Raw genomic sequence first — 23,838 nt, 5'->3', positions numbered from 1 at the left:
TTAAATCTGTACACTCAGAAGATACAATTATAAGCCCAAAGGCCTTAAAGTAAAATGAAATTATGTTAGAAGCTGAAAACAGCCTGCAGAGTTTATGCCCAAACCAGTAAGTTTCTGCAGCTGGTGATTTTGTAACTGCCTATGATTAAATATTTCCAGAATCCTGCAGAATATAAGATTCTAAACTCTACATAATGCTTTGCATAATAACCAGGAGCACTTAGTGATGCACTGAAGTATGATGCAACATTCAAGTTGCATCAATGCTCTGGATGGTTCCCATTAACCAATTTAATGGAATTTTAGGCCCCATGTCTGTAGAAAAAGGATGTACAGCAGGGGAGAATTTCATAGCATCCTGTGGAGCATGAATTCCAACTGTGTAGCTGGGCAGGACAAACAGCTTTTCATTGTTCAATTCCAGCTAGCAGGCTTGACTTAAATAAATGGAAGCCACACACAAGCAAAGTAAAAATGATCCACACTAAGACTGGCATGGGCACAGTGTGGAATTTATTTTCCTCAAGAGACTGGTGTTCAACTGATGCAAACTTTTGTGAGATTTCCCAAAATAGCCCTCTCCAAGATGGGAGGTAGGGGCTGGGTCTGTGGATGGCATTAGCTGCCCTGCCACCAGGACCAGCAAACACCTTCCTACACAGCCTCAGCTCTGCTGCTCAGACTAAAAATACTGATGCACTACAGGCAGCATTCTGCAGAACAACAGCAGCTGTCTGTGAAGTTCAGAAAAACAAACCAATCTTGTGCACACAGAGCTGGAGTTCTGCCTCACCTATTACCATTCATTAGGGAAACAAATGCCTACAGGTACCTCTGGAGCTGAAAAGGGACCACACAATTGCTGCTTCAGCCTCCCAGGTGGATAAGAACCTATTTAAATTGTTGCTATTGGGAGAGGAAAGCAAGATAAGGAGAGAGACAGGCAAAAAACAATCCCTGACAATAGAAATATTTCTATGGAGTTTTAGAGCATGAAATACTGTGTTCTATCTGATCAGTTGTGAAAGTGGCCAGAGGCCATCTAAAATTAGGTTCTGTGACAATATCAATTAAATTAATAGACCTTTCATTACATCTAAGGATTGCATTAAGCTACATTATTTTACTTCTGAAATTACCTTTACAAAACTTAAGACTTTGTTGTGTATTTAAACACATTCATATTCATTTATGCACAATATTCTTTATTCCCATACACCTTGGGATAAGAAAACATGTCACATTTATTGTTTTGCCAAGTACCTATGTCACTAGCCAGACTACTGCCCACAATACCTCTCTCTTTATATATCTAAGAAAAAATGGTTCCAAAGCCTCCTCTGACAGCAAAGCTGAAGCACCTCTCCTGATGGACTGTTCTGCCCCAAGGCTCCAAAAACAGTTCATTAATTTGTTCCTTTTGGACTGACTCTCCAACCACACTGAGAGGAAGAAACAACATTATTCTCATTAGACTGTCCATGGGGAATTTGGATAAGCACCTCAACATCAGGCCTTGTTGACATTTCAGTTTCTGTGGACTCCTCTGTGGAGTAAATTATCATCCAAATAATGGTTCTGCTTGGTTATATCTACTGCACTGAAATCTGTAAGCTATTTGCATGCAATCACCACTAATTAGTTTAAGATTAATTAATTGTAAAGCAGTTGATCAGAAATACATTAAAGCAGGTAACAAAGAGCCTGTTACAGAGAATCCACATGGAATGCTCCAGAGCTGGAGCAGTGCAACACCCCCTTGGTGACAGGAACAAGCGTCTGCCTGTTCCTTTTGTCCACTCACTTTCTGTGTTCTGCACCCCAGAGCTGCTGCACAGCCCGTGCCCATGTGCCAGTGGCACTGTGACACCCTGCTCTGGGTTAGGGACAGCTCTTCTTTTGCCAGCTCAACCTCTGCAGTAACCTAGAAAAAAGGGTTTTTCCTTTTTTTCCAACAAAAAAAGCTGACCTAGAACTTGCACAGTATTCCTTGTGATACCACAGAACAGTAACTTTCCCCTTTATTTGCCTGACTAATACTATGGAAATAGCAGTACACAAATGTTTTGGAAATGCAAACCTTCAGATTAAGTGACTATTGCTACTTTCTTGAAGCTGATCCCACTTGGCATTAGCTCAATTCCACAGCTTTTTAGCCCCACATTTGCAGTAAATATGCTGGATTCTTTCTGACCATCTTTAGTAGCATCTAAATACTACATTCTGATTTAACAACAGGGGAAAAAGACTCCTCAGGAGCTTTGTTCTCTACTTCATGTCAAGCATAATCATTCATTTACATACACGGAATCACTGAATATTGTCCAAAGAGAATAACACTGAGATCCAGACCTTCTCAGTTCTACACAACAGAAGCTGAGAGCCACTGGTGTTGCTGCACTTGCAGGCAGGAAAGAACTTCCACAACTCCTGAATATACCCAACTTTGTCAACAATGAAAAGCTGCCTTTCAGGCAACATTATTGGCTACAGCTATTTAAGCTAATATTTAAACCAGTGCACACAGGTTAAAGGCCTTTTGTATCAAGACAGAATGTACAATTCTGCAGATTTTACTTTACTAAGAACAGCAACTTTGGGGCCAAGAGCTCTCCCAAGGTATTTTAAGGAAGAGCTACTGCTTAAGTCCAGCAAAAAAGTTCTTTGTTATAATTACATACAATTGCAATGCTTTAGGATCTCCTAATAAGAAATAAGGAAAGGATCAGAATCAGCAGTTCTGAATTAGTTTATGTAGGGAAGGAATGACTGCTATCAATAGCACATATTTAAAAATAAATGGTCTTTATGACTGGTCTTGTAACTTGTCCTTTGCTGTCTGATCTTTAATAAAAGTGCAGTGGTCTCACCAAAAACCCTCACATTGAGTTTTTCCTGCTGGCCATTTCTCTGAGGTGGAAAGGCTGTGTAACTGTGCAGCTCCACCCCAGCAGCACCTGGGCCACACTGGTCAGTCATGGGCTCTGAGAAGCAGAACTGGAGATGCAACTCTTACCCTCCCAGTGTTCCTTTCCAAGCCCTACATCTGCTCAGCACTGCAACTCAGACAAAGTCACAGGTATGTAAGAATGCTAAGTTGTATTTCAGGAAGCATCCTTGTGAACATGGCATTGAAGTGGTCCTTTAAAGATGTGTACTTTCCTCTAATTACTTTTATAAAAGATGAAAATGCAGTCATATGAGAAGTCATGTGGGAACTAACAGCAGTGAATTCACACAGATTTCCTGTTTACTTGATGGAAGTTTCTGCCTAAAGGGTTTCACATTGCTTTTTGCAGCTGAAATATTCATTTACTTTGTTTGGGAAGGTAATTTTTTAATGTGAGAAAACATCCATCACTCTGCTTCAGCACAGAGAAGACACTCCTGAGCTGTCTCAGACAGCTTCACTCCTGACTCCAGATGACATTGTCTCCAAGTCTCTCCAAGCACTGACTTGTCTGAATTGGTAATTTTGAAATATTGTGACCTGTGTCAGCAAATTGCTGACCTGATGACACAAGATCATCAGTAGCACACCTACAAAAGCAGGGACTCCTACCTAGGCTGATGTTTTTCAGGATGATCCCAGCATGACAGATGACAGATGCAGACTCTTTACATCATACTCTAGACATCCTGAAATGTCCTTTTGCCATTAATATTGCATAACTGAGCTCTCTTAAAAGACACATGGGTGACATAAGCTATCCCACTGCCAGGCACACAGTGATGAATCACTCTTTTAAGGATTAACAACCACAAATTTTATAATGTCATACCTATATGTCACCCCCCTCCTCTGGGTCTTTTTGTATGGAAACCAAGTTTGTGACCATTTCTTATAATTGTAGGAATTTATGAAGAGTTTTAACAACTCATCACTAGAAAACCTTAAATGAAATAGGAGAGAGCAACTAAGCAACACAAAGCCTTTTATATTTTTGACCCCTGCATTCTTCCCTTGTAAGTCAGGGGTTTCCAATAAGAACAACTGTAAGAATCCATAAAATCAATCAGAAATCAGAAACACTAGAGTTCAGCACTATGCTTACTTACACTGTTGTTAACGTCCCACAAGTTCTGCAGAAAAATATAGAAAGTGCACAGAAAGTAAAAGCCTCCCTTTTTTCCTATTAGTTATGAATCAGCAGTTGCCCAAGAAACAAAGCTAAAACCAGTCTTTCCAAGGGAAAGTGGATTTTTGAACTCAGGCTTTGCTTTCAGCTTTTCCTTAACGAAAAGCTATTGAATGTACATTTTTTTATCTCTAAATACAACAGAAAGTCTCTTTTTCTCCTAAGAAGTTCTAAATATTTAGTCAGGCTAAGTTATTATTAAAGGCAAATACTGTAGCTTTTGTGGTGTCTCTGGCATTATAATGTCTGCAATTCTATGACAATTTCAAAATTTTTCATATGTCCACTCAAAAATAGATTCAAAGAGGAATGAGAAATGCAACATGATGACCGAGATGAGGAGTTCATCTTAAGTCAAGTACCTTGTTTTCTGCAAGCATCTAATGCTAAATAATTTGGGGAAAGAACATTACAGACTAACACTTCCATCAGCATACACTGTCATACACACGTCAGCATGTGCTTTGCAATCTCTTTAAGGCTGCTGTTCCAAGAGGATGCATGCAGGTTTCCTAGAACCTGGCAATTAGAGCAGATTCAGCTCCGTGCGTAAGCAGCGTGATTTCTGTGGCCTCACTGCACAAAGGCCTTGGGAGGGCTGTGCAGGACACTCACTCTGAAAGTAAACCAAGTCTGGGGGAAGATGAATGTCTCTACAAGCTAAATGAAGCAGCTTGTTCTGGGACTGCAATTTTGTGCATTTTGTTTCTGGAAGTACACATCAGACTGTTAACTTCCATACTGGAACAGCCCTTTCCAGAGTCAAGGGACTGATCTACCAGGCAGATGCTGCAAACGAGACCTCAGGACAGCCTTGCTCAGACAATAGCTTCATTGATGGAGTCTTAGACATCAAGACACCCATGCAGACCACTCTGAGTGTCTTTGTGGGCAAAACCACAACTTTATTCCATTTGCATGGCTCAGACTCTTGAGGTGACAACAGTTTTATCAAAAAGTGTCTTTTGAGTCTATGCACATACCCATGTGTACAGAGTACAAACAGTGACAGCTTCACTAATACATGCAGATCATTTGAACAGTGTTACTTCAGCTATAGATGTTCATTTTCGTGAAAGATATCTGACATTCTTACCTCCCAATCCATGTAGTCACACACATCTTCAAAGTTAGTGAGTAGAGACACTGAGCAGAAAAGCCGTGGCAGCTCATCCCTCGTCATTGGGGGGAAACGACTATCTTTAAGGGCACTGTTGAAGACAAAACAGAATTGCAAAGGATTTTTTTTTTTTAATTTTTAATGAAGAGTATAAAGGAGAAAGAAAAATCCTGATGAAATGATGACCAGTTTGATTACCCAGTCACCAGTGTAACATACACTCTGATCAACATTTCCAGCTTTTTCCTTAGACATTTGTTTTGGTTCTTGGCTGGCCAATCAGATGATGTTCTGAGGGTCATTCCTTCCTGAACTGGCTTTGCTACTGTGACAATCTTATTATTACAGCAGCAGAAAGCTTTTAAAAAAAGTTACAAAAGCAATACCTCCTCCACTTGCAACTTGTAAATCCCTTTCAAAAAGGATTAAACTTCTCAACACAAAGTGAAGGGGGGAAGTTCTATAGCCTGCAGTGATCAAACACTTAATACAGTAATGAAATTGTAGAACTTAATTATTCAGTGAAAAAAAAATCTAAACAAGCAGAATATTCTCTAAAAAAGACTAACATTCATGCTTACTAGCAAAGGTGAATATAATAAGGTGAAAACATCCAAGGGCTCTACAGACCTGTACACCTACAGGACTTGGAAGTTCTGCAAAGCAGATGTGATTAGTAACAGGGAAGCTTGCAAACAGCTAATCCATGGATGACATACCATTCTACAGACAGACAGACAGACCTACTGGGGTAAAACCCACACTGAGGGAGCTACCTGTGCACAGGCCAGCACGCCTGCAAACACACAGCAAGCAACACATGACTAAGAACACTTGTAAAACCTACCTGCGTAAGTTTGGTTAAGAACCAGTTAAATTGGCAAAGGGAAGGTTAATGTGAGGATGGCATCTCAATCTTTTATTCTCTTAAGCTTTAAAATATGATGTGAATACAAACATGCCCATCTCCAGCAAAAACAGCGATCTGCTAACTGAGCTTTTGAAGGAGTAAAGAGAATTTAAGAGACTTACTGAAATACTATCGAGCTCCTCACCTGTCCCATTGTTTCATCTAACAATCAGATTGTTCTTAATCGTTTTCCTTGGCCTAGAGCCAGTGGCTGCCCCTTAGCTGATATAATCACAGCCATGGCCAAGGTGTTAGAATAATGGCTGCAGCCCTTGCACCAGAATTCACCAGAATTTTTATAAAAAGCAAAAGAACTTCGTAACAGCAAACCACGTAAGGACACGTGAGAAAAAAACCACAACATGTAAAGTTTAACTAAAGGAAATCATCGTATGTAAAACCAGAAATAGTTTCCCATCAAGAACTAATACCATACACTGAAGAGTTAAAATAGAACCTACATTATTCTGGGGTGGGGAAGAAAGCAAATTTTTTGTTGCAGGTATTACAAAACACAACATAGTATTGAAATTCAGACTCCATTTCTACACAAACCTGTGAAGAACTGGGGACACTAAAGAGATTTAAAGCATAAGGCCTATGATATTTAACTAATGACTTCCTCTGAAGATGTATCAAAAGCAGGTAATGCTGATGGGATTTTCCAGGCCAGCTTTGAAACTGCTGGAACCAGGCAGAGTTACCATGCTCTGCTCTCTGGTGTTCAGAGCAACATCAGAGATAACTCCTATAGCCACAGCATACCAACAACATCCCAAAATACCAATAACCTAATTCAGCTTTCCAATCCCCCCACATGGTGGTGAAAATAAATAAACATACATATGTGAAAGGGGGAACACTCAGAACACAGGGACAGCTCAAACCAAAAGTCCATCTAGCTTTAAGTCTATCTAGTAGTAAGTCCTTACCAACAGCAGTTAGCAACATGAGTGAGTACAAGAACATGGTCACAGTAAATATCCAGGGGTACCTTCCTAGAATACTCTCTAGGAATCCAGTTATTTATAGCTTAGGTATTTTGAGTCAGAGATGGGATCACTGTACTTTAAAGCTCTTCTGAATTTTATTTTGTAAGTTCATGTATACACTTATAACATTTTACCCCCCTTTTTAAATAAAAAATTATTATTGGAACCTCTAATCCTCTTCAAATACATTGCTACTACAGGTTTGCTTATTTGCAGATGGCTCATTTCCCTGAGGTCTCCTGTCATACAACCAATCTATGTGAACACTCTAGTGAGAAGCACCCAGACAGACAAGCATTATTTCATCAACAAACAACAAATTCAGTTATCCCCACAAACAACTGTATGCACAGATACTGTTAATATTACTTTAAATCTGTTTCTTGAAATTTATGCAACCATCTTACCAAGCAAAACACTTTCCCTAATGCAAGAATTTAAAACCCTCAAAGGATTTTTTTTCTTTTTTGCACAACTTGGTACTAGGAGTTTGTCTTTGAATTCCAACTCCTATAGCTGCCAAAATCTACTGTAAATTTCAACTTTTTGAGGCAAAGGTTGTCTGTGTGCTGTGGGTGTAAGCCTGATCCCCACAAAGGTAGCAGCAGAAGTCTCCAGCAAATTCCCACTCACTGAAGATCTGCTGCACTGGCATTGCTACATGATAAACCATCTGTAATTTAACATTCTTCAAGTTGTGCAGAAACAAACCCCATCCCATGCTCGTGTAAGCCAGGTCTCACAGAACCACAGAATATCCTAAACTGGAAGGGACACATCAGGATCATCAGCTCCTGGCCTTGTGCAGGACACCCCAGCTCAGTTACGCCACCTAAATGCTGAGCTAATAACTTGAAACAAGACGACTGAAACAATGACATATTTAAATATTGATAAAAAGCTGGAATATGAAACTTTCAAGTGAACACTGGGAGCAGGAAGGCTCACAAAGGTGAAAAAGCCTTGGGCACACGGAGGCAGCCAAGTGGTTCAGTTCCAGAGCAAGCAGTGCCATGCAGTGCCCAGCACATGCTGAGCAGCCAGCTCAGCTGCCCTGCTCCATTCTTCAGCAATGACACTGGCACAAATACCCTGTCTTCATGTAACCACCTCACAAGAACTAAAATACTGCTATCAAATGATGGAGCCATTTCAATTATAACTAACTCCTGCTGAACTGCCAGGTGCTATTCCATCTGTACAGCACGCTGGAAAATTTCGCCTCAACACCTCCACAGCTACAGACACTGGTGCACAGATCCTGCCTCAAAACTCCTGCTGCTGGAGGTAAGTGAGGCAGAGTAAGACCAGAGATTTGAGTAACAGCCTCTGACACCACTGTGACTACTTTACACAGATATTGCTGTGATTTTAATCCTCCTTGGCGTCTCTTCAGACCCTTTCCAGCTTTCAAAATAGCTTTGCCTCTGTTGTTTCATAAGTAAAACATAAATTTACCTGGAGAAACTTGTGTTGACAATCAGGAACTGGAATAAAATCTACTGAAGGGAAATGCCAACAAGAAAGCATATACTGATTAGCTACACATGAAATACTGTCTCCTAACAAAATTTATGAACTACAAATTTTATCATCAGGTGCCAGCTTTAGAATAACTACCTTAAAACTTTGTAACCTCTTCCTAATGAGTCTGGACATCACACACTACTTAAAAAACCAAGACCTGTTTTATCATGCTCTATATTACAGTTAGAATACCAGTCATCTTCTCAATCATTCTATTACTGCTACCATACTCTACAACTCTACAGTAAGTTCCAGATAACTCTGCAAACGTAAAAGCACACCAGCTTTGTAAAACCTCTTCACAGATGAACTGCTTTCATTTTAGCATTTCCCAATGCCTGGCTAGCAGGAGACATACGGCATTAGAGATGATTCTCTTCAGAACTCAGCCACAGTCCTTGAGTTTAAACTTCATCTCTGTGGGTAGTGAAGAAATCACCACCTATGGCTGTTCTGATGGGGCCAGTGGAACAAGTGGATGGTGCCCAGTGGTTCCTCAAGGGCAGCTTCCACTTTATACAAGTCTCAGCTGCCAATGGTTGACAGACTGACATCACTCTCAGAAGTGTCAGCAGATGTCAATACAGTCAGCGAGAAAAAAAATCCTTGCAGGAGCTTTTACTTTTGCCATTCCTGTTTGGGCAAGAAAGAGAAACAGTTTCTACAGGCAGCAGTTTAGCCCTTACCACCCAACCCAGACACTACACAAACATCAATGGATGGAAATTCAGACCTGGGCCTCCCCTGCCCTGTCACTGCACTTGCCATGCGCCTGTTGGTAACCAACTCCCAACAAGCAGGAAACAAGACAAGGCAATGCCTGCTTTCCTCAAAAGCTTGTCACTGGTCTGAACTCAGAATAAAAAAGTCACCATCTAACTGTGGGTCATCAACATTCTTATCTGGCACAGGAGAATTTGTACGTGTCTGTACATTTATAGCCTTAGAATTCTTCTGTTAGAAAAATTAATGAAATCTAGCATGTTAAATACCACATTTAAAAATATTTACTCCACAATTTTTATGTGTAACTTAGAATTAAGGAAGGGTAATTGGAAATAATCAGCAAAAGAAGTTGGAAAAATTAGGTGGCATTCAAAACTACTTTTAAAGAAAAAGCCCAATAATTGTAAAAGCATTTCCTAGACCATCTGTTCTTTATTCCTTCATGCCCAGAAATAGATTACATATATTGCTGCTGACTAAATGGAAGTACATAGTACTGAAAAGAGGTAGTGCCAAGCAAGGGGAATTCTAGGTGGCCAATAAAAGGGCATTCATTTTTCCACACAGAGTCTGCTCCATGTAAAAAGTCAGAATTGAATCCTGTTCAAGGAAAACTATTTTTAGATACCAAATGCATGCACGCATATGCATGGCCTTTCTAGTTAAATATTTATGCAGCCCTGGATGTCCTAAGATCAAGTAATTGCCAGTTAGGAAAAAAGCCAAAACAAAGTGTTACTCAACTATCAGTTTTTCTTCAGCTGAGGCATACTATACAAATCTCAGCTTTTCTTCAAATGAAGTTTATTTGGCTATAGGGAATGTTTATCAGTAATTTCATTTTCCAAGGACCACTCCTCTTTGTATATGCGATATAGGAAAGCTTGCAAACACTTCAAACACACTGAAAGTATAAAAAGAAAAGGGAATTGTTTGAAGTATGAGTTGCTGTGACAAACAGTATGATGATTTGGAAAAAAATATATTCCTTACATATTTATGTTCCTTAAAACTACATCTTGTTTTCTATAAAATATCACTACAGAAGCTCTTAGAACAACCTGAAATGATAGTATGTGCAGGTGAAGCAAAATGAAATACATTGTGTTCTCCATCCATAATTTCTGTAGGCTATAAAAATGCCTTAAAAAGAAAAGTCAGCTTCAGTCTTTGAGAACGTAGGGCTCTTACATGTGATATGGCAGATGGTAACAAACAGTAGAACACAAATTAGGGAAATAAGTAGTAGTGGAGTTTAATTACTCTGTTTAGAAATGCCTCAAAATCCTTGTGATTGAATTAAAAAGATCCTTTAAACAAGTCTGATAGCATATAAGCATCAAAAATAGTAAAAAAGGATTTTGATGCAGATGAATAGTGGCATTAATTCTTAGTGTTTTACTCATTGTTATTTAACAACAAACATTAACAGTGAAATTTCCCATTAAAGCTCTTTTTTGGGGATAGTCACATCTACAGATTTATACTGGACAGAGTTTAGATAAAACTGGATACAGTTCTGTACACTGCTGGAAATGACTTCAAAGGTTTAAACATGACACGGGAGGAGGAGATGCAAAGGAAGCTGTCAAACACTGGGCATGATGTAAGCAATACTCACTTTTACAGCAAGTGTGAATGAGGCAGAGACATTAAGTGACTCATGCAATTTAGGAGGCTTACACTGAGTCAGTGACAGAATTGAGAACAGAAACCAAGATCCCTGATTCCTAAAAATCTACTTTTTGTGACAGCCTCTCTTTCAGTCTGCTCAGCCTATCCTGTATAAATGTAGCTCCTAAAAGCCTAATCAAACAGAACTGACAAATTAAATCCAATTTAAAAATTAATTTTCTATTACTTTTTTAGTTCATTCTATAGTAATAGTTTTTTTCTTAACCAGTTTCTGATATTGAACACAGTTAAACTAAACCACAACTTTATGGCATCTAAACAATTCTTCAAATATCATCAGCACACATATGAAAAGTAGGCTAAAGATCTTATTTTACAAACTATTACCCTCTTCTGATAAACAGTACCTTGGCACTACTTTCAGATGGTAGGGAAGAGACTTAAATCCTCCCAGCTCTTTATTTAGCTCAATAAAGGTAACCCTGAGAGATTTTGCAATTTTTTTCACTGAGCCAACTAGCTTAGTAGAATTACATTTGAAGATGTATTTCACAAAGAAATGGCCCTTTGTCAATGAATTCAGCCCAAAGGGCTGAGATATTGTACTTCAATTAGTTCAAAGCCTCCTTAAATTAATGAGTGGCAAACTTACTGGGTTTTAGGGAACAGTAAAGAAAAGACAACAGCAAGAGACACTTGGTGCCAGGGTTTCAGAACAAGATAAAAAGACAGTATTTACTGTTCCACTGCTGGGTTACTGAGCAGTGAAGTTAGTTCAGATTTCTACTTCTTCATTGAGTAACTTCAAGAGGAAGAAATTAAGGAACACTTAAGCAGACCACCAGTATTTTCCTAATGAAAATCAGCTCTCTCAGCTCGGTTTGGCAGAGACCAGAGAAAACTAACAGCTTCCAAGTCACGACATGCAATTAATTTTTAAGCCAGAAAAGCAGGGCAGAGTGTGCTCTACTGCAGAAAGTAGAAATTATTATGAATACAATCCTCCTAGCTGTCAGCATAAGCCATCAGACAGCCCAACAAAACCCACAGGTCACCCTACTACTCACTTTTATTTATGACCAGCAGAATTCTGCCAATTTAAATGGAGATTTCAAGGAGTAATTTAAACACAACATCAAATCACTTGAATGCAAGCAAAAAGCATTTATTTATATTGTTGCTCTTTTTTTGGGTCAGACTGGAAAAATTTCCAGGAAACAAAACAACTGTGAATGACGTGTTTTTCCTGAACCCTCCCTTACATTTGGGAATGGGAAAGAACAACATTTATATTTCCTGTACATTATGCTGCTAAGTGGTAGTCAGAATATAAAAAAAGAAATACACACTTGTTGTGTGGCACAGAGGTACATCTCTGAAGTTCTCAGCTGATTTTATCAGAACAGTGCAGCAGGTAACAGCAACAGCATTCCAGATGGGACAAATAAAATACTGATCTGGCATTCTGACTCTTGAATCAATTTATTTATTTTTTTACTCCCCAGAAGTGAAGCATGCCAGAAGGACTCTCTTTTCCCAATCTGTCTGGAATCAGACACGTTACTTAAGAGGAAGAAGGAAAAACCTATTGGTCTATTTTAGACAGTTATTTTAGCTTTGAAAAAATACCATTCCTTTTAAGAGAAATCAGAGCATGTATATAAATTAGGCATTTAGAAAAGCTCATCAGAAAAGGCAACCTATGCTAGCTACATAAGACAATTAGGTCTCTATTTCAGACAGCCAGCAGCTCCAAAAATAAGCTGTCTATACATTCTCCGTATTTAATGGCTTCAAGAGTATTTTTATGTACACGGATGTATTGTGGAAACCATACCCACAATTAAAAATCAAACCATACTGGTATTGCTGGTAAGCTTCTGGGCCCTTGTTTTTCCATAAAAAAGTCCACTAGCTGTATAAATCAAAAGAAGCTTTTACAGAATATTTCTAGGCGTACTTAAAATTTCCAGACAAATCCTTATTTGATTTCTTATTCTGGCTACACAGTGTAGATCCAGTCCTGAGCACACAGAGGGACTGACAGGGTGTGAGATGCTGCTCAAGGACTCTGCACTCACTGTGAGTACCTGACAGGACACAGAGCTCATGTGCTGAAGCTCCTGGGGGTTTCACTGCTGCTGGTTCTTCAGCTGGGTCTGTCAGCCTTGGGTACACAGCAGATGAAAACTCCAACTCCTCACTGACTCACTGTTACAAAATTTCTTTTAAGAAAAGCAAGCTCACAAGCATGAAGCTCTAAAAACCAACACTCCCATAAATTCAGGGCTTTTTAGCAGAATGAAACAAATACATGTTTTTCTACTGCTCTGATAACTATCCACAGAAATATTCTATCATGCTGGATTTTTCCAAACAAACCCAGTCCATCGTTATGCCATGAAGATGTTACACTGTGTGGACATGATACCTGAAATCAATTTCTCTTTCTTTGTGACATAAAGTATCAGGGAAACAACAGAGGATTGTATGGACAGGTTCCTAAAGTTTAGGAGAATTCTGTGTATGTGCTGTTAGGGACTTCAAGTGGAAAAGTATGATCACAAAAGTCACAGCACTTGCAACCTGCTCCCATCAAAAGGTTCAGTTAAAACTAAGAAGATCCACAAAGTGATATTGTAGGTTCCTGATTACATTCATAAGAGTCAAGTTTCTGTGGCTTTAACTTCCTGTTTCCTGAAACCAGAAATCTTACACTACAGTGCTTCTGTGGTTCTAAAGGACTTACTGGCCTTTCAAAAGGCCAAATATGGTAAAGACTCCATTTTTCTCACAGTTTTAATCCTGCAGGGCACAAGGTATCATTTTGCATTACTATACAATATATCCTATTACACCAGAAAAAAAATAAATCTTCAATTATGTTAACTTGAAGACACAGCAAAGCTTCAGTAACAGCTCAGAGCTACACCCTGACAGAGGTGTGCTAAATCCAAAATCTTCCCATCACACAGGGCAGTGAGAGAGGGGCAGCTTGGAGCTCACAAGAGCCCAGAGTGAGCAGTTACTGTGCACTCCCAGGTGCAGGTGGAGAGCTGCAATTGCCTGTTCCATTCTCTCCATCCTGCAGGAACACCACGGGGCAGTTTGGGACATCCACCACCCCACAGCTGGGAATTGCACTGGGAATTGCTCAACACAGACCCCAAACATCTCCTGACCACAAGGGAACATCAGGTCAGCAGCTCTACACAGGAGTTTCTTCATTGGGAGCAGCTTCTTTTCTGCCTTTTGCTGTATTGATAATGTATTTTCTTTTCTGCCTTTTCCTGTACTTCTGTATTGCCCTCACCTGTCCTGCTGGGATAAATGACAATGGAATTCAAAAATGTGTGACAGTTTGTGTCATAAACATTCAGGAAGCTGAAAGGTGTCAATTTCCAGAAATGTTTTCGTTTGCTACATAAAAACCAAATCCACAGCACTTGAAACGTTCTCCCAGCATAACACAGCAGGCTTGTCACAGTGATTCCAGGCGCTTGTTTAAAAACTGAGCAACAAAACTGACCAGGGTTTGGTGTGTAGGCTTTTGTTTGGTGAATACATGATAACAGACTAGTCAGAAAACCTTAATTGAGCTCCAACTGGACTAAATTATAATGTCACTAAAAGGCTTTCCAGCAGATGGCAAAGTTTAGATAATGAACTGCTCAATTACACTTAGAACCACGCAGCTTGAGCAACATTAAGAACTCAAATCTCTAGGAACATAAAAAGAAATCTCTAAATTCTTTACATCTCCAGCACATCTCTCAATATTGACCTAAGATCATTATTTTACCACAAAACAGATACTGAAGTCAAGACAAAATCTTGGAGGTCACATAATAGCTGAGTTCAACTCTCATTTAAGCAATTCACAAAATATTGCTCTCCCTCTAAAGCTGCATTCAAGCCACAATTTTATAAAAGAACAAATTAATGAGGTATTTTTAATTTATTATGAACTTCGAAAAGACCTCATCTTAAGTACATACAGAAAAACATTTCTAAATGTGTCAGCAATGTAGTTATATATAAATACAGGAAGATAATGTAAACATTTACATCTTCAAATTCCTGCAGCTTGTAAAAAAAAGGTCTTTTTAAATTATGCTGCTGAGATTCTAGAACAAAAGAGTACTTCATTCTCTCTATTTCTTCTGTCACCAGAAACTCTGTATTTTTATGTAAAAATATGATGGTTGAACCTTTATTTCTCAGTTTCAGTACTGTTTGCCACAAACACTGAAACTGTTTTTCTACCAGGACTCTAAAATCACAGTGGACAAATTAAATATAAGGAAAGCAAAAGGTATGCTAGATTATGAAGTAAATCAATTCAGAAGGACAAATATTGCAGAATCACAGAATAGCTCTGGAAGTGACCTTAAAGATCATTTAATTCCAACCCCCTGTTGTGGGCAGGGACACCTTCCACCAGAGCAGGTTGCTCAATCATATTTTCTTACATGAAGTGTTGCAGTAAATGGTTCACAGAAAAAGCTTAAGACAAGAAAATATGAAGGCATCAGTAAATATAGTCTAAGAAATAAAAAGGATGCAACCTTGAAATTCTTCAACACAGACTGAGAGTAACCCAAGGTCCACACTGCCTTACAGACTGGAATACAACCACTCAAAATACAGAACACAGGATAATATCCTGGCTTGTTTCCCAAGATGTGTTCCATCAGTATCACAACTCAACTTGGATTATGTTCAAACCAACTGGTTTTTAGCTAAACAATCTCTTACACATCCTGCAAGTACATCTGCAGAGGGATGCAGATCTGAGTGTTGTCAGTGTAGAGGATGATAAATGAGCTCATAGCATCTTACTAATTCTGTGTTTTTATAAATACAGTAAAAGATCAGCACAAGATGAGTCCCTTGTGGCACATCACATGTAACAAGACCTCAGGGAAAGAAATGGTCTCTCCTTACTTCATGAGACTTTGGGTTTCTGGGCACTTGCTCCTGCTATCATGATGCTATTCTAGAATGCAGCCATCAGAACTGCTGCATCAACAGAACTTAATTCCAGTTTAAGGCAACAAAAAAGGCTTTTTTCTGTTCATTTTGTAGGTGTGCAGGTTTTTATTTCATATATGAATCTCATTATCAGATCAAGCTATGAACAGAGTCTGTTTTAGATACATAAGCACATTCTATATATCTGGAAGCTTTGCATCCTGCATTTCCTTCCCTCCACCTTCCACACACAAAGAAGTTGTCTGTAAGCCATCTTCTCATTCTCCTTTTAGCAACTCTGCCACTTCTCTCTCACTCATGAGAGTGGGTCACGATTTCATCCTTTTATTCCTTCCAGATTCCTGTCACAATTCTGTCTGCTTGGGGTGGCACGTTCTGTACCACCTGCAACCTACTCAGCTTACAGAACTGCCTGCATGGGGCACTCACAAACCCCTCTTATCTAAGGTCAAGATGCCCAAGCAATAGAATGCTTGCAAGCTCAGCTAAGCAGCACATTCAGTTCCAAGTCTGCCAGCTGCCACTCTGTATATGTTTTTCACTCTAAACTAGGTTTTGAGTAGCAAATAAAACCAGCAGAAGTGGAATGAAAAAGAAGTTCTGAAATAAAGGCAAAGGTCCAGGTTAGGCTACATCTGTCTGTAGCCTCAGAAACTTAACTCAAGTATTCAAGGAATGCATTTAAATCACATTTTCTTAGAGAAACTACAGACCAAATTCTTCTGCCTTGAAGGGAGTAGAGTTTTGCCATTCACTGCAGTAAAGCCTAAACCAGAAAAGGATTGTTCTGTCCATGTGTCTATTCAGCTTTTAACTACCACAACCATCTTGCACTGCCACATATGTTTAACCAAGGGACTTGTACCAAGACCAGCTGAAGCCAAACTATTCAATGTTAAATGAGGATACAGTGGGGGGACACAAAATACTGGTTTAGTCATAATCATACCATTAGAGGTACAATTCAACACATCTATCTAAAGTGGCTAATATTTAAATGGGAATAGATTATCACCTTTTTAAAAAGCAACTCATGAAATGTTTCATCTCCTGAATGTCAGGAATGCTTTAGTCAAACACAGACTTGTGAAATCATATGTAACAGCACTTGGAAATTTTGGGGGGGAAAAAAAAAAAGAAAAAAAAGAACATGCATTGTAGACTTCCACAAACCTGAAGAGGGTTTTCTGAGCAACAAACCCGAAAGCCACCCTTTCAGTGATTGAAAAAGCTGAGCACACAAAGAGGGGTGGCTCTGGCAAACGAGGCTGCATGCGGTGCAGAGACCTCCACAGACAAAGCACAGCTGCTGCTCTTTGCAATGAGGGATTAGCAGTCTAGGTCAAAGGAAAAAAGCCTCTCTGTAGCTAAGTGAGCAAACTGCAGAATGCATCCTCAGCACAGATGAGAAAGGGCCAGCTAACCAGCTTGCAAATCATGCAGAAGTTTCTGGAACAGAAACAAAACTAGCATCAATTTCTTGACAGAGCATGTAAAATATTTCTGGTGAAAAGCAGTGATGCCCTGGTGTAGAACCAAGGTTACAATGACCTCCCAATTACTTTAAAATTACATTTCTCCTTTTCCTTCTTTGTGTTCACTTATATAACAAGCATTTTTTCTTCATGGCCAAACGAACACATTACATGTGGGGCTTTAACAATACCTGGAAGTAACTGGCCTAGAGATAACACAAGCAGCTCTTTTAACTCTAATTCAATAAGAACTGAAGCTATTAAATGCATACACATATGCACACAGAACATATTTTTTTCCATACAGACATATCTCTTTCAACATTTCTACAATTGAGTCACATTATATTTTGGCTTTACATTGATGCTTTAGTTTAATGGGATATAAGCCAATATTTAAAGAAAATACTTGCTTAACCTTTTATTACATGCTAAATAATTTTTATTCTACATTATTCACTTTAGCAACATTAAATGAAAGAAATTAAGAGTCTCCTGAAGTAAGAAATACCATTTGAATGTACCAGTGTGAATGTATTTCTAATCTGCCTTTTATTTATCAGTAAAGCACTGAGAATGTTACTCACAATTAGCCTGGTATCTAAAGTAGCAAATTAATTGCCTGTTACAAGAAGTCTGACACCTATTTCAGTTTGTGGTATTATAGAATTCATATAATTACGTGAACTAGAAGTACCAGAAAGCTGTACTGTTAAAAAAAAAAACCAAAAACCAGGAGCTTTTCTTCTTTTCCCCTGTAAAATGAGAACTAAGGGAATCCCAATGAACTGGAAAATACATTAAAAATAAAAAGTCACCATTCCTTGCTGGTAAAAGTTTGCAATATCTGATTTAATATACAGACTTCAACCACAACTGTTAGTAATTGCCAGGATCACAAAGGGCTCTTTCACCAAAGCTGGGGTTGCAGCTTCTGACAGATGAGAAGTTCCCAGGAGCTGTACCCAGGCTCAGCAGAGCATTTCTTAACATCTGCACCACTTCCCCAAGTTCTTGTGGGAGTTATTTATATACTGTACTTCTCCAACCTGAGAGACTGCTTGCCTGACAACTGACCCTTTAATGCAAGTAATCTGCACTAAGAAATAAAGATTATAGCATTGCACTAGAACAGGGAACCTAAATTTAAGCATGTGAGCTGACACTCTGTAGCCTACGTATTATATTTACGACACAGGCACATGTCACCATTCCCCCACAGAAAATATCCTTGCCTGAAGAACTGAGTGTTACCAGTCCTACAGAAATTTGTACTGATGGCCAAAAAAAGCTCTTCTCCACCATGATCAAAAGCTACTCTCCACTTGTAAATTATAACTATATTTTGAAAGTTTTAATTAAAAGTCTTGAAAACTCAAAGGTAGGAATCTTTGAGATTAGAAATATTTTTTGGTTATACAACAAATATTCCTAGGTAATGGTTTATTTACATACCTTCACAGCATTTGATGCTTTGTGAACTGCATCAACACACAGTTATTTACAGAGCTAAAAAAATAAACAAAGTACATTCAGTTTGTTTCTAAAATAAAGGCTATCACAAATATACACTCATTTAGAGTGTATCTAGCACTCCATACATTTTTCTAAGGAGTACAGTTGAAAATGGCAGAATCTAAAAAGTGCATCTGCAATTCAAAGAAAACAGACAAACCTGGAGTGCTTCTGTTCCTAATATATTTTTAAATTAAAGTTAGAAAAGAAAAACGTGGTTATTTTCAAGTAAGTATATATACCCCTACAAGGAACTGGAGATGAAATGGAGTAAAACTCCAGTCACTTGTAACCTCTGAAGTTCAAGAAGTCTTTCAAGACTTCCCTGGGTGTTGTTTCTCCCTCCCCACTCTGTGGTCACTTGCTCACAAATACACATGATATAAGCTGAAATAGTGCAGTCATTGGGCCTCTAAGACTTTAGGACTACCTCAGAAATGTGCTTAACTTCAGATGTCTTCAGACATTCTTCAGCATTTATATGGCTGCCTGCAGACTTCCAAGCAGTGGATAGGCTATTTCTTCTTCTTCCAAGAGCTTTTCCTCCATCTTAACTGCACAGCTCTTGTAAAGGACATAACTTCTTTCTTCCTGGTGTCAACAGGAACAAATTTTAGAAACAGGTATCTGTCAGTACTATTCAAAAATTCCAGAAAACACTGCTACAGTTTACAAGAGCATTTTAACTCTTATTACTCTGATCTATGGAAAATGGTAAAAAACAATTTCAAAAGCTTCAACACCTTTGTGTCAAAGCGAACAGGGATAACAAGGGCTTTTGGAGCCCAGTTCCCCACACCCAGTTTGTGCTATTTCTTCTTTAGAGTCTTAAAAGGAAGCATCAGAAAACACCTAAATGGAGGAGGTGCTGACAGACTGAAAACTTTAATAGAGACTCCTTTCCCACAGTGCCTCCCACACAAAGCTGCAGAGTTTAAAGATTTTAACAGCTTGTAAGCATGAGACAATTCTTTTTCCTGTGACCTTGCCTAATCTCTGCTAACTGGTATTGAAACATCAGATTTCAGTAAAAAACAGTTCCTTGAGCCCAAGTGTACTTCTACTGGGCAAGCTATGTGATATATTCCACAGCTGCACCTCAATTCTCAGAGTCTTACTTGGGATGTCTCATATTTATTAGATATAAGCACTGGCCAGTCTGTGCAGTGGGATGTTTCACTACCCTCACAAGAAAGTTGTGGAAAACATCCCTTGCTCTATATTAAAAATTAACAACTGCTGAGCTGACAACACACAGAGAAAAACTCACCCACAAGCAGGAAACTTCTCTGCCAACTTTTTCCATTCTGTCCTGTTTCCAAATAGACAAATCCTTTCTTTACAATGTTAGTGCTCTGAGACACACTCCCCCTATGTCTCTGCCTGCTGTGAGCACAGTCCTATCCTGTGTTCTGCACAACTGGCCCACAGCTCAGCACACCTCTGCAGCACTTCACACATCAGTAAGTCACCAAGTCTCAAAGCAAATGTTGTTATAAAAGACTTTTAGGCAATTTTTTTATTATCTTCCCCTTAAGACTATCATATAAAGAGATTAAAAAGTTGACTAAAACCCATCAAAGTACCAACAACTACCTGTACTAGTAAAGGAAAAGCAAGCCATGGCACTACAGAGCTTTCTTAGGAAAGCCAAGGTGGCCAGTTCCCCTACATCCACCCTCGCTCCCAAACACTTCTGTCAAGTAATATCCAAGGACAAAGAAATATCTGACTTAGAACCAAACTAGTGTTTCAACTCAACAAGAACTCTGTCTTTGAACTTGCAGGGCATGCATCATTTTGTTCACGTAATTGGAGACTGTGGGAAGAACATGAAATGCAAGATCATCATGGGAAACACTGGAGTCACAAATGAGATGGCTCCTCCCTGAAACCCATCTGGAAACTCTGAGTAACTGCTGGGTAGCACCAGTTCAATCAAATTCCAGCAACATCTGATTTATTCCAAATACCACAAGTTACATTAACTAATGAAAGTTATCTTGCTTGAGCATGTCTTTTTCTAAGCATGAATTTTATAAAAGTACATTTTGAAACTCCCCCGTTTTTAATGCATGTCTTTTAAATAAGAAGATGAAATAAGTATTTCAAATACGGCCATTTCCTTAGTTACACCAAATTCTACTGCTGAGACCTCAAACTTATGACAGTGAGTTTGTCTCAGCAAAACCCCCTCTAAACTTCATTGAGCCATTTTATATAGATAAGGCAATTTTGTAGTAATTTTTAATTATAAACTTTATTTTTCCTTGATTTTCACATACGTTTCTTAAGCAGTCAATTCCAAGAGTAAGTTCACTCTACAAAACACAGTAATGCATTCTCCAGTGCCACAGCATTCATATTCTATAATTCAGTTTTCCCAGCAAAACAGTAAAATGGTTATCAATATTTGATAACCCTGGTTCTATTGAAAAAGCTTTGGGAGAGCATCATTATGCTCTCCTCCTTTCATAAAGATAATAATCTAAGGACTGTCCTTCCATTTGTGGCATTTTCCTTTGCTTTCTTTCAAGCAGTGTTGCTAAGGAAACAGACTCATCTACCATTAGGTCCAAGGGTCTAGCAAGGTTTTTCTCAGGAATAATAAAGTAACAATTACAAAACCAGGGTTTTTAGTTTTGTTTTGCTTGTTTGTTTTTAAATAAATAAAAAAATTAAGGCAGAATCATTACATTCTCAACACATGCAATATGCAAAAACCATGTATTCCCCAGGGCATGCTCCTCTCTTCTAAACAAGATTTTCTTTACTAACAAAATAAGGAGAAGCATTTAACCCATCATTAAAACAAAAATTTGGGGTTTTTTTCCACTTAAAGAGGCAGTATGGTATTCAGTTTTGCCCTTTGAGAGAAGGCAGCAAACAGCTCTGTTAAACAACAGATCCCTGCAGTAACAACCTGGCACTGTGTGCACAAAATCATTACAGACCTATTTACTGAACTGACTCACACAGAGTAACTAAGTCTGGCTCAATAAATTCAGATTTATATACTTCATCTGGACTTTCTGTTATTGTGGGTTTACATCACAAACCATTTTACTAATAAACATATATTCCACTAGAACAAATCTTAGGATTTATCCAAATTAAAGTGCTTGTTATTTGTAAAGTCAGTGTCTACAGGCAGACTCAAAGCAACTAGCTTTTATTGGCTTGGATAAAATTTAGAAACATGAAAGGCTCCAAGTTTCAGCAAAATCTCATCTATATACAGATGATATGGCAGGCAAATCCATGAGCCAGTACGAAAATTACAAAATATCTATATGTTAAAATAATTTTATCACAATTTCAACAGAGGTAATCAGTAAAACTTCAAGATCACAGTGCTAATACCTCAATTTTATATTTTAACAAACGCATTTTTGAAAACAAAAAGGAGCTCTAAGATACAACATTATTAATACCTCTGGAGGGCAACACCATCATAAATTACACATATCTCTATACATCTTCTAATTTGTAATGTGAAGTTCAATGCTGAACTGCCTTAATATTCTTCAGCCCAGTTCTGACTCAGAACACAAATATGCTATATACTATATGCTATGTATGAATATACATGTGTATGTAATAAATGTGTTCAGTATTTATATATTTCCAAATGGCTTCCCAACACAGCTTTGGCTCGGACATCTCTTTCTTTTCCTAAGGAGTTCCAGTGATACGAAATTACAACAAAGTGATGAGAATAAACCCCTCCCTCTGCTGCTGCCTGGCAGGTGAGCAGAACCTGCCTTATACTGGGCACTGGGTGATGCCCATGTCACAGCAACAGTGCCAACCACCAACCTGGCTGGACCCAAATTAGCAGAACAGCAATCCTGCAACCTCCTCAGCATTCCTGAACCCTCCTTAGGCCAGGGAGCCCCCATCCTTGGTCTGAGGGAAAAGCACTCAGTGCACCCTCTCAAGGGTCAGTTTGGCACCCCACTTCCTACCTCCCCAGGAATGCAGATGTTCTCAAATCACATTTGAGGTTCCTACAGAACCTTGTACTGCAGTAAGGGAATGAGATGGTGTAACTGAGAGATGCTTATACTGGAGATGTTTAGCCTGGAGAAGAAGAGGCTCAGGGGAGACCTTACTGCTCTCTACCTGCAATAGACTGGCTATTAGGAAGCATTTTTTCACCAAAAGGGTTGTCAGCATGTAGGGCATTTTTGTTCTTAAAACTTAGTGGATTTTATAGGTGGAACCCCCACTAAAAATTTTACCCTTCATGACTGCAACTTGCTGTTAAGTGGGAGGTGGGAGTTACTCATTCCAGAGGGTTATTGCCACTGGCTTCTCACATGCTCTGTGGTACACAGTGGTTGTCTGTTCACTCAACTGGACACAGAACCATGTCAGCACATATGGCCCTAAGCATCTCTTCTCACTTGGAGATCTGTGCCCTCTACCTCAGTAAGGCAACCTGAGAACTCAGAGACCAGCAGGCACTTGCTTTTCACAGGCACATACAAATGGAAAGGAAGCTCTCTGACTTTAAACACAATATTTAACACAGAAGAACAGCATAACCCTGGTGAGTGCAGGCTGTCATGAACCTACACTGCTCTCTGCAGAGTTTAATTACAAGTGTGATAATGTAAGCTTCATCTCACAATTATCAGGCACTTTTCCACTGATGGCCACCAGACAGTGTATTAACAGAATTTTAAAAAGCCAACTTTCAGCAGTGGTATACTGTAAATCAAAGCCAAAAGTAAGACAGCCTGCAAAGTATTATCAGTGGGCAACACAGAAGCAACAATATGCTATCAAATATTACATG

General features: G+C 38.9%; 1 protein-coding gene across 3 annotated transcripts in view; it reads right to left on the bottom strand.

Annotated features, from left to right (window-relative positions):
* Positions 1-23,838, bottom strand: part of AMMECR1 (AMMECR nuclear protein 1) — a 97,482-nt gene that overhangs the window by 10,572 nt on the left and 63,072 nt on the right. For all 3 annotated transcript variants that reach the window (XM_064713304.1, XM_064713306.1, XM_064713305.1), the window contains one exon: positions 5,236-5,350. In XM_064713304.1, coding sequence (XP_064569374.1) covers positions 5,236-5,350 — 115 coding nt within the window. The remainder of the gene's footprint in view (positions 1-5,235; positions 5,351-23,838) is intronic.

This window comes from Zonotrichia leucophrys, chromosome 4A, assembly GCF_028769735.1.
Source record: "Zonotrichia leucophrys gambelii isolate GWCS_2022_RI chromosome 4A, RI_Zleu_2.0, whole genome shotgun sequence".
NCBI classification, from domain to species: Eukaryota; Metazoa; Chordata; class Aves; order Passeriformes; family Passerellidae; genus Zonotrichia; species Zonotrichia leucophrys.
Note: the sequence above shows the minus strand (reverse complement) of the source record. Positions and strands in the feature narration are given on the sequence as shown.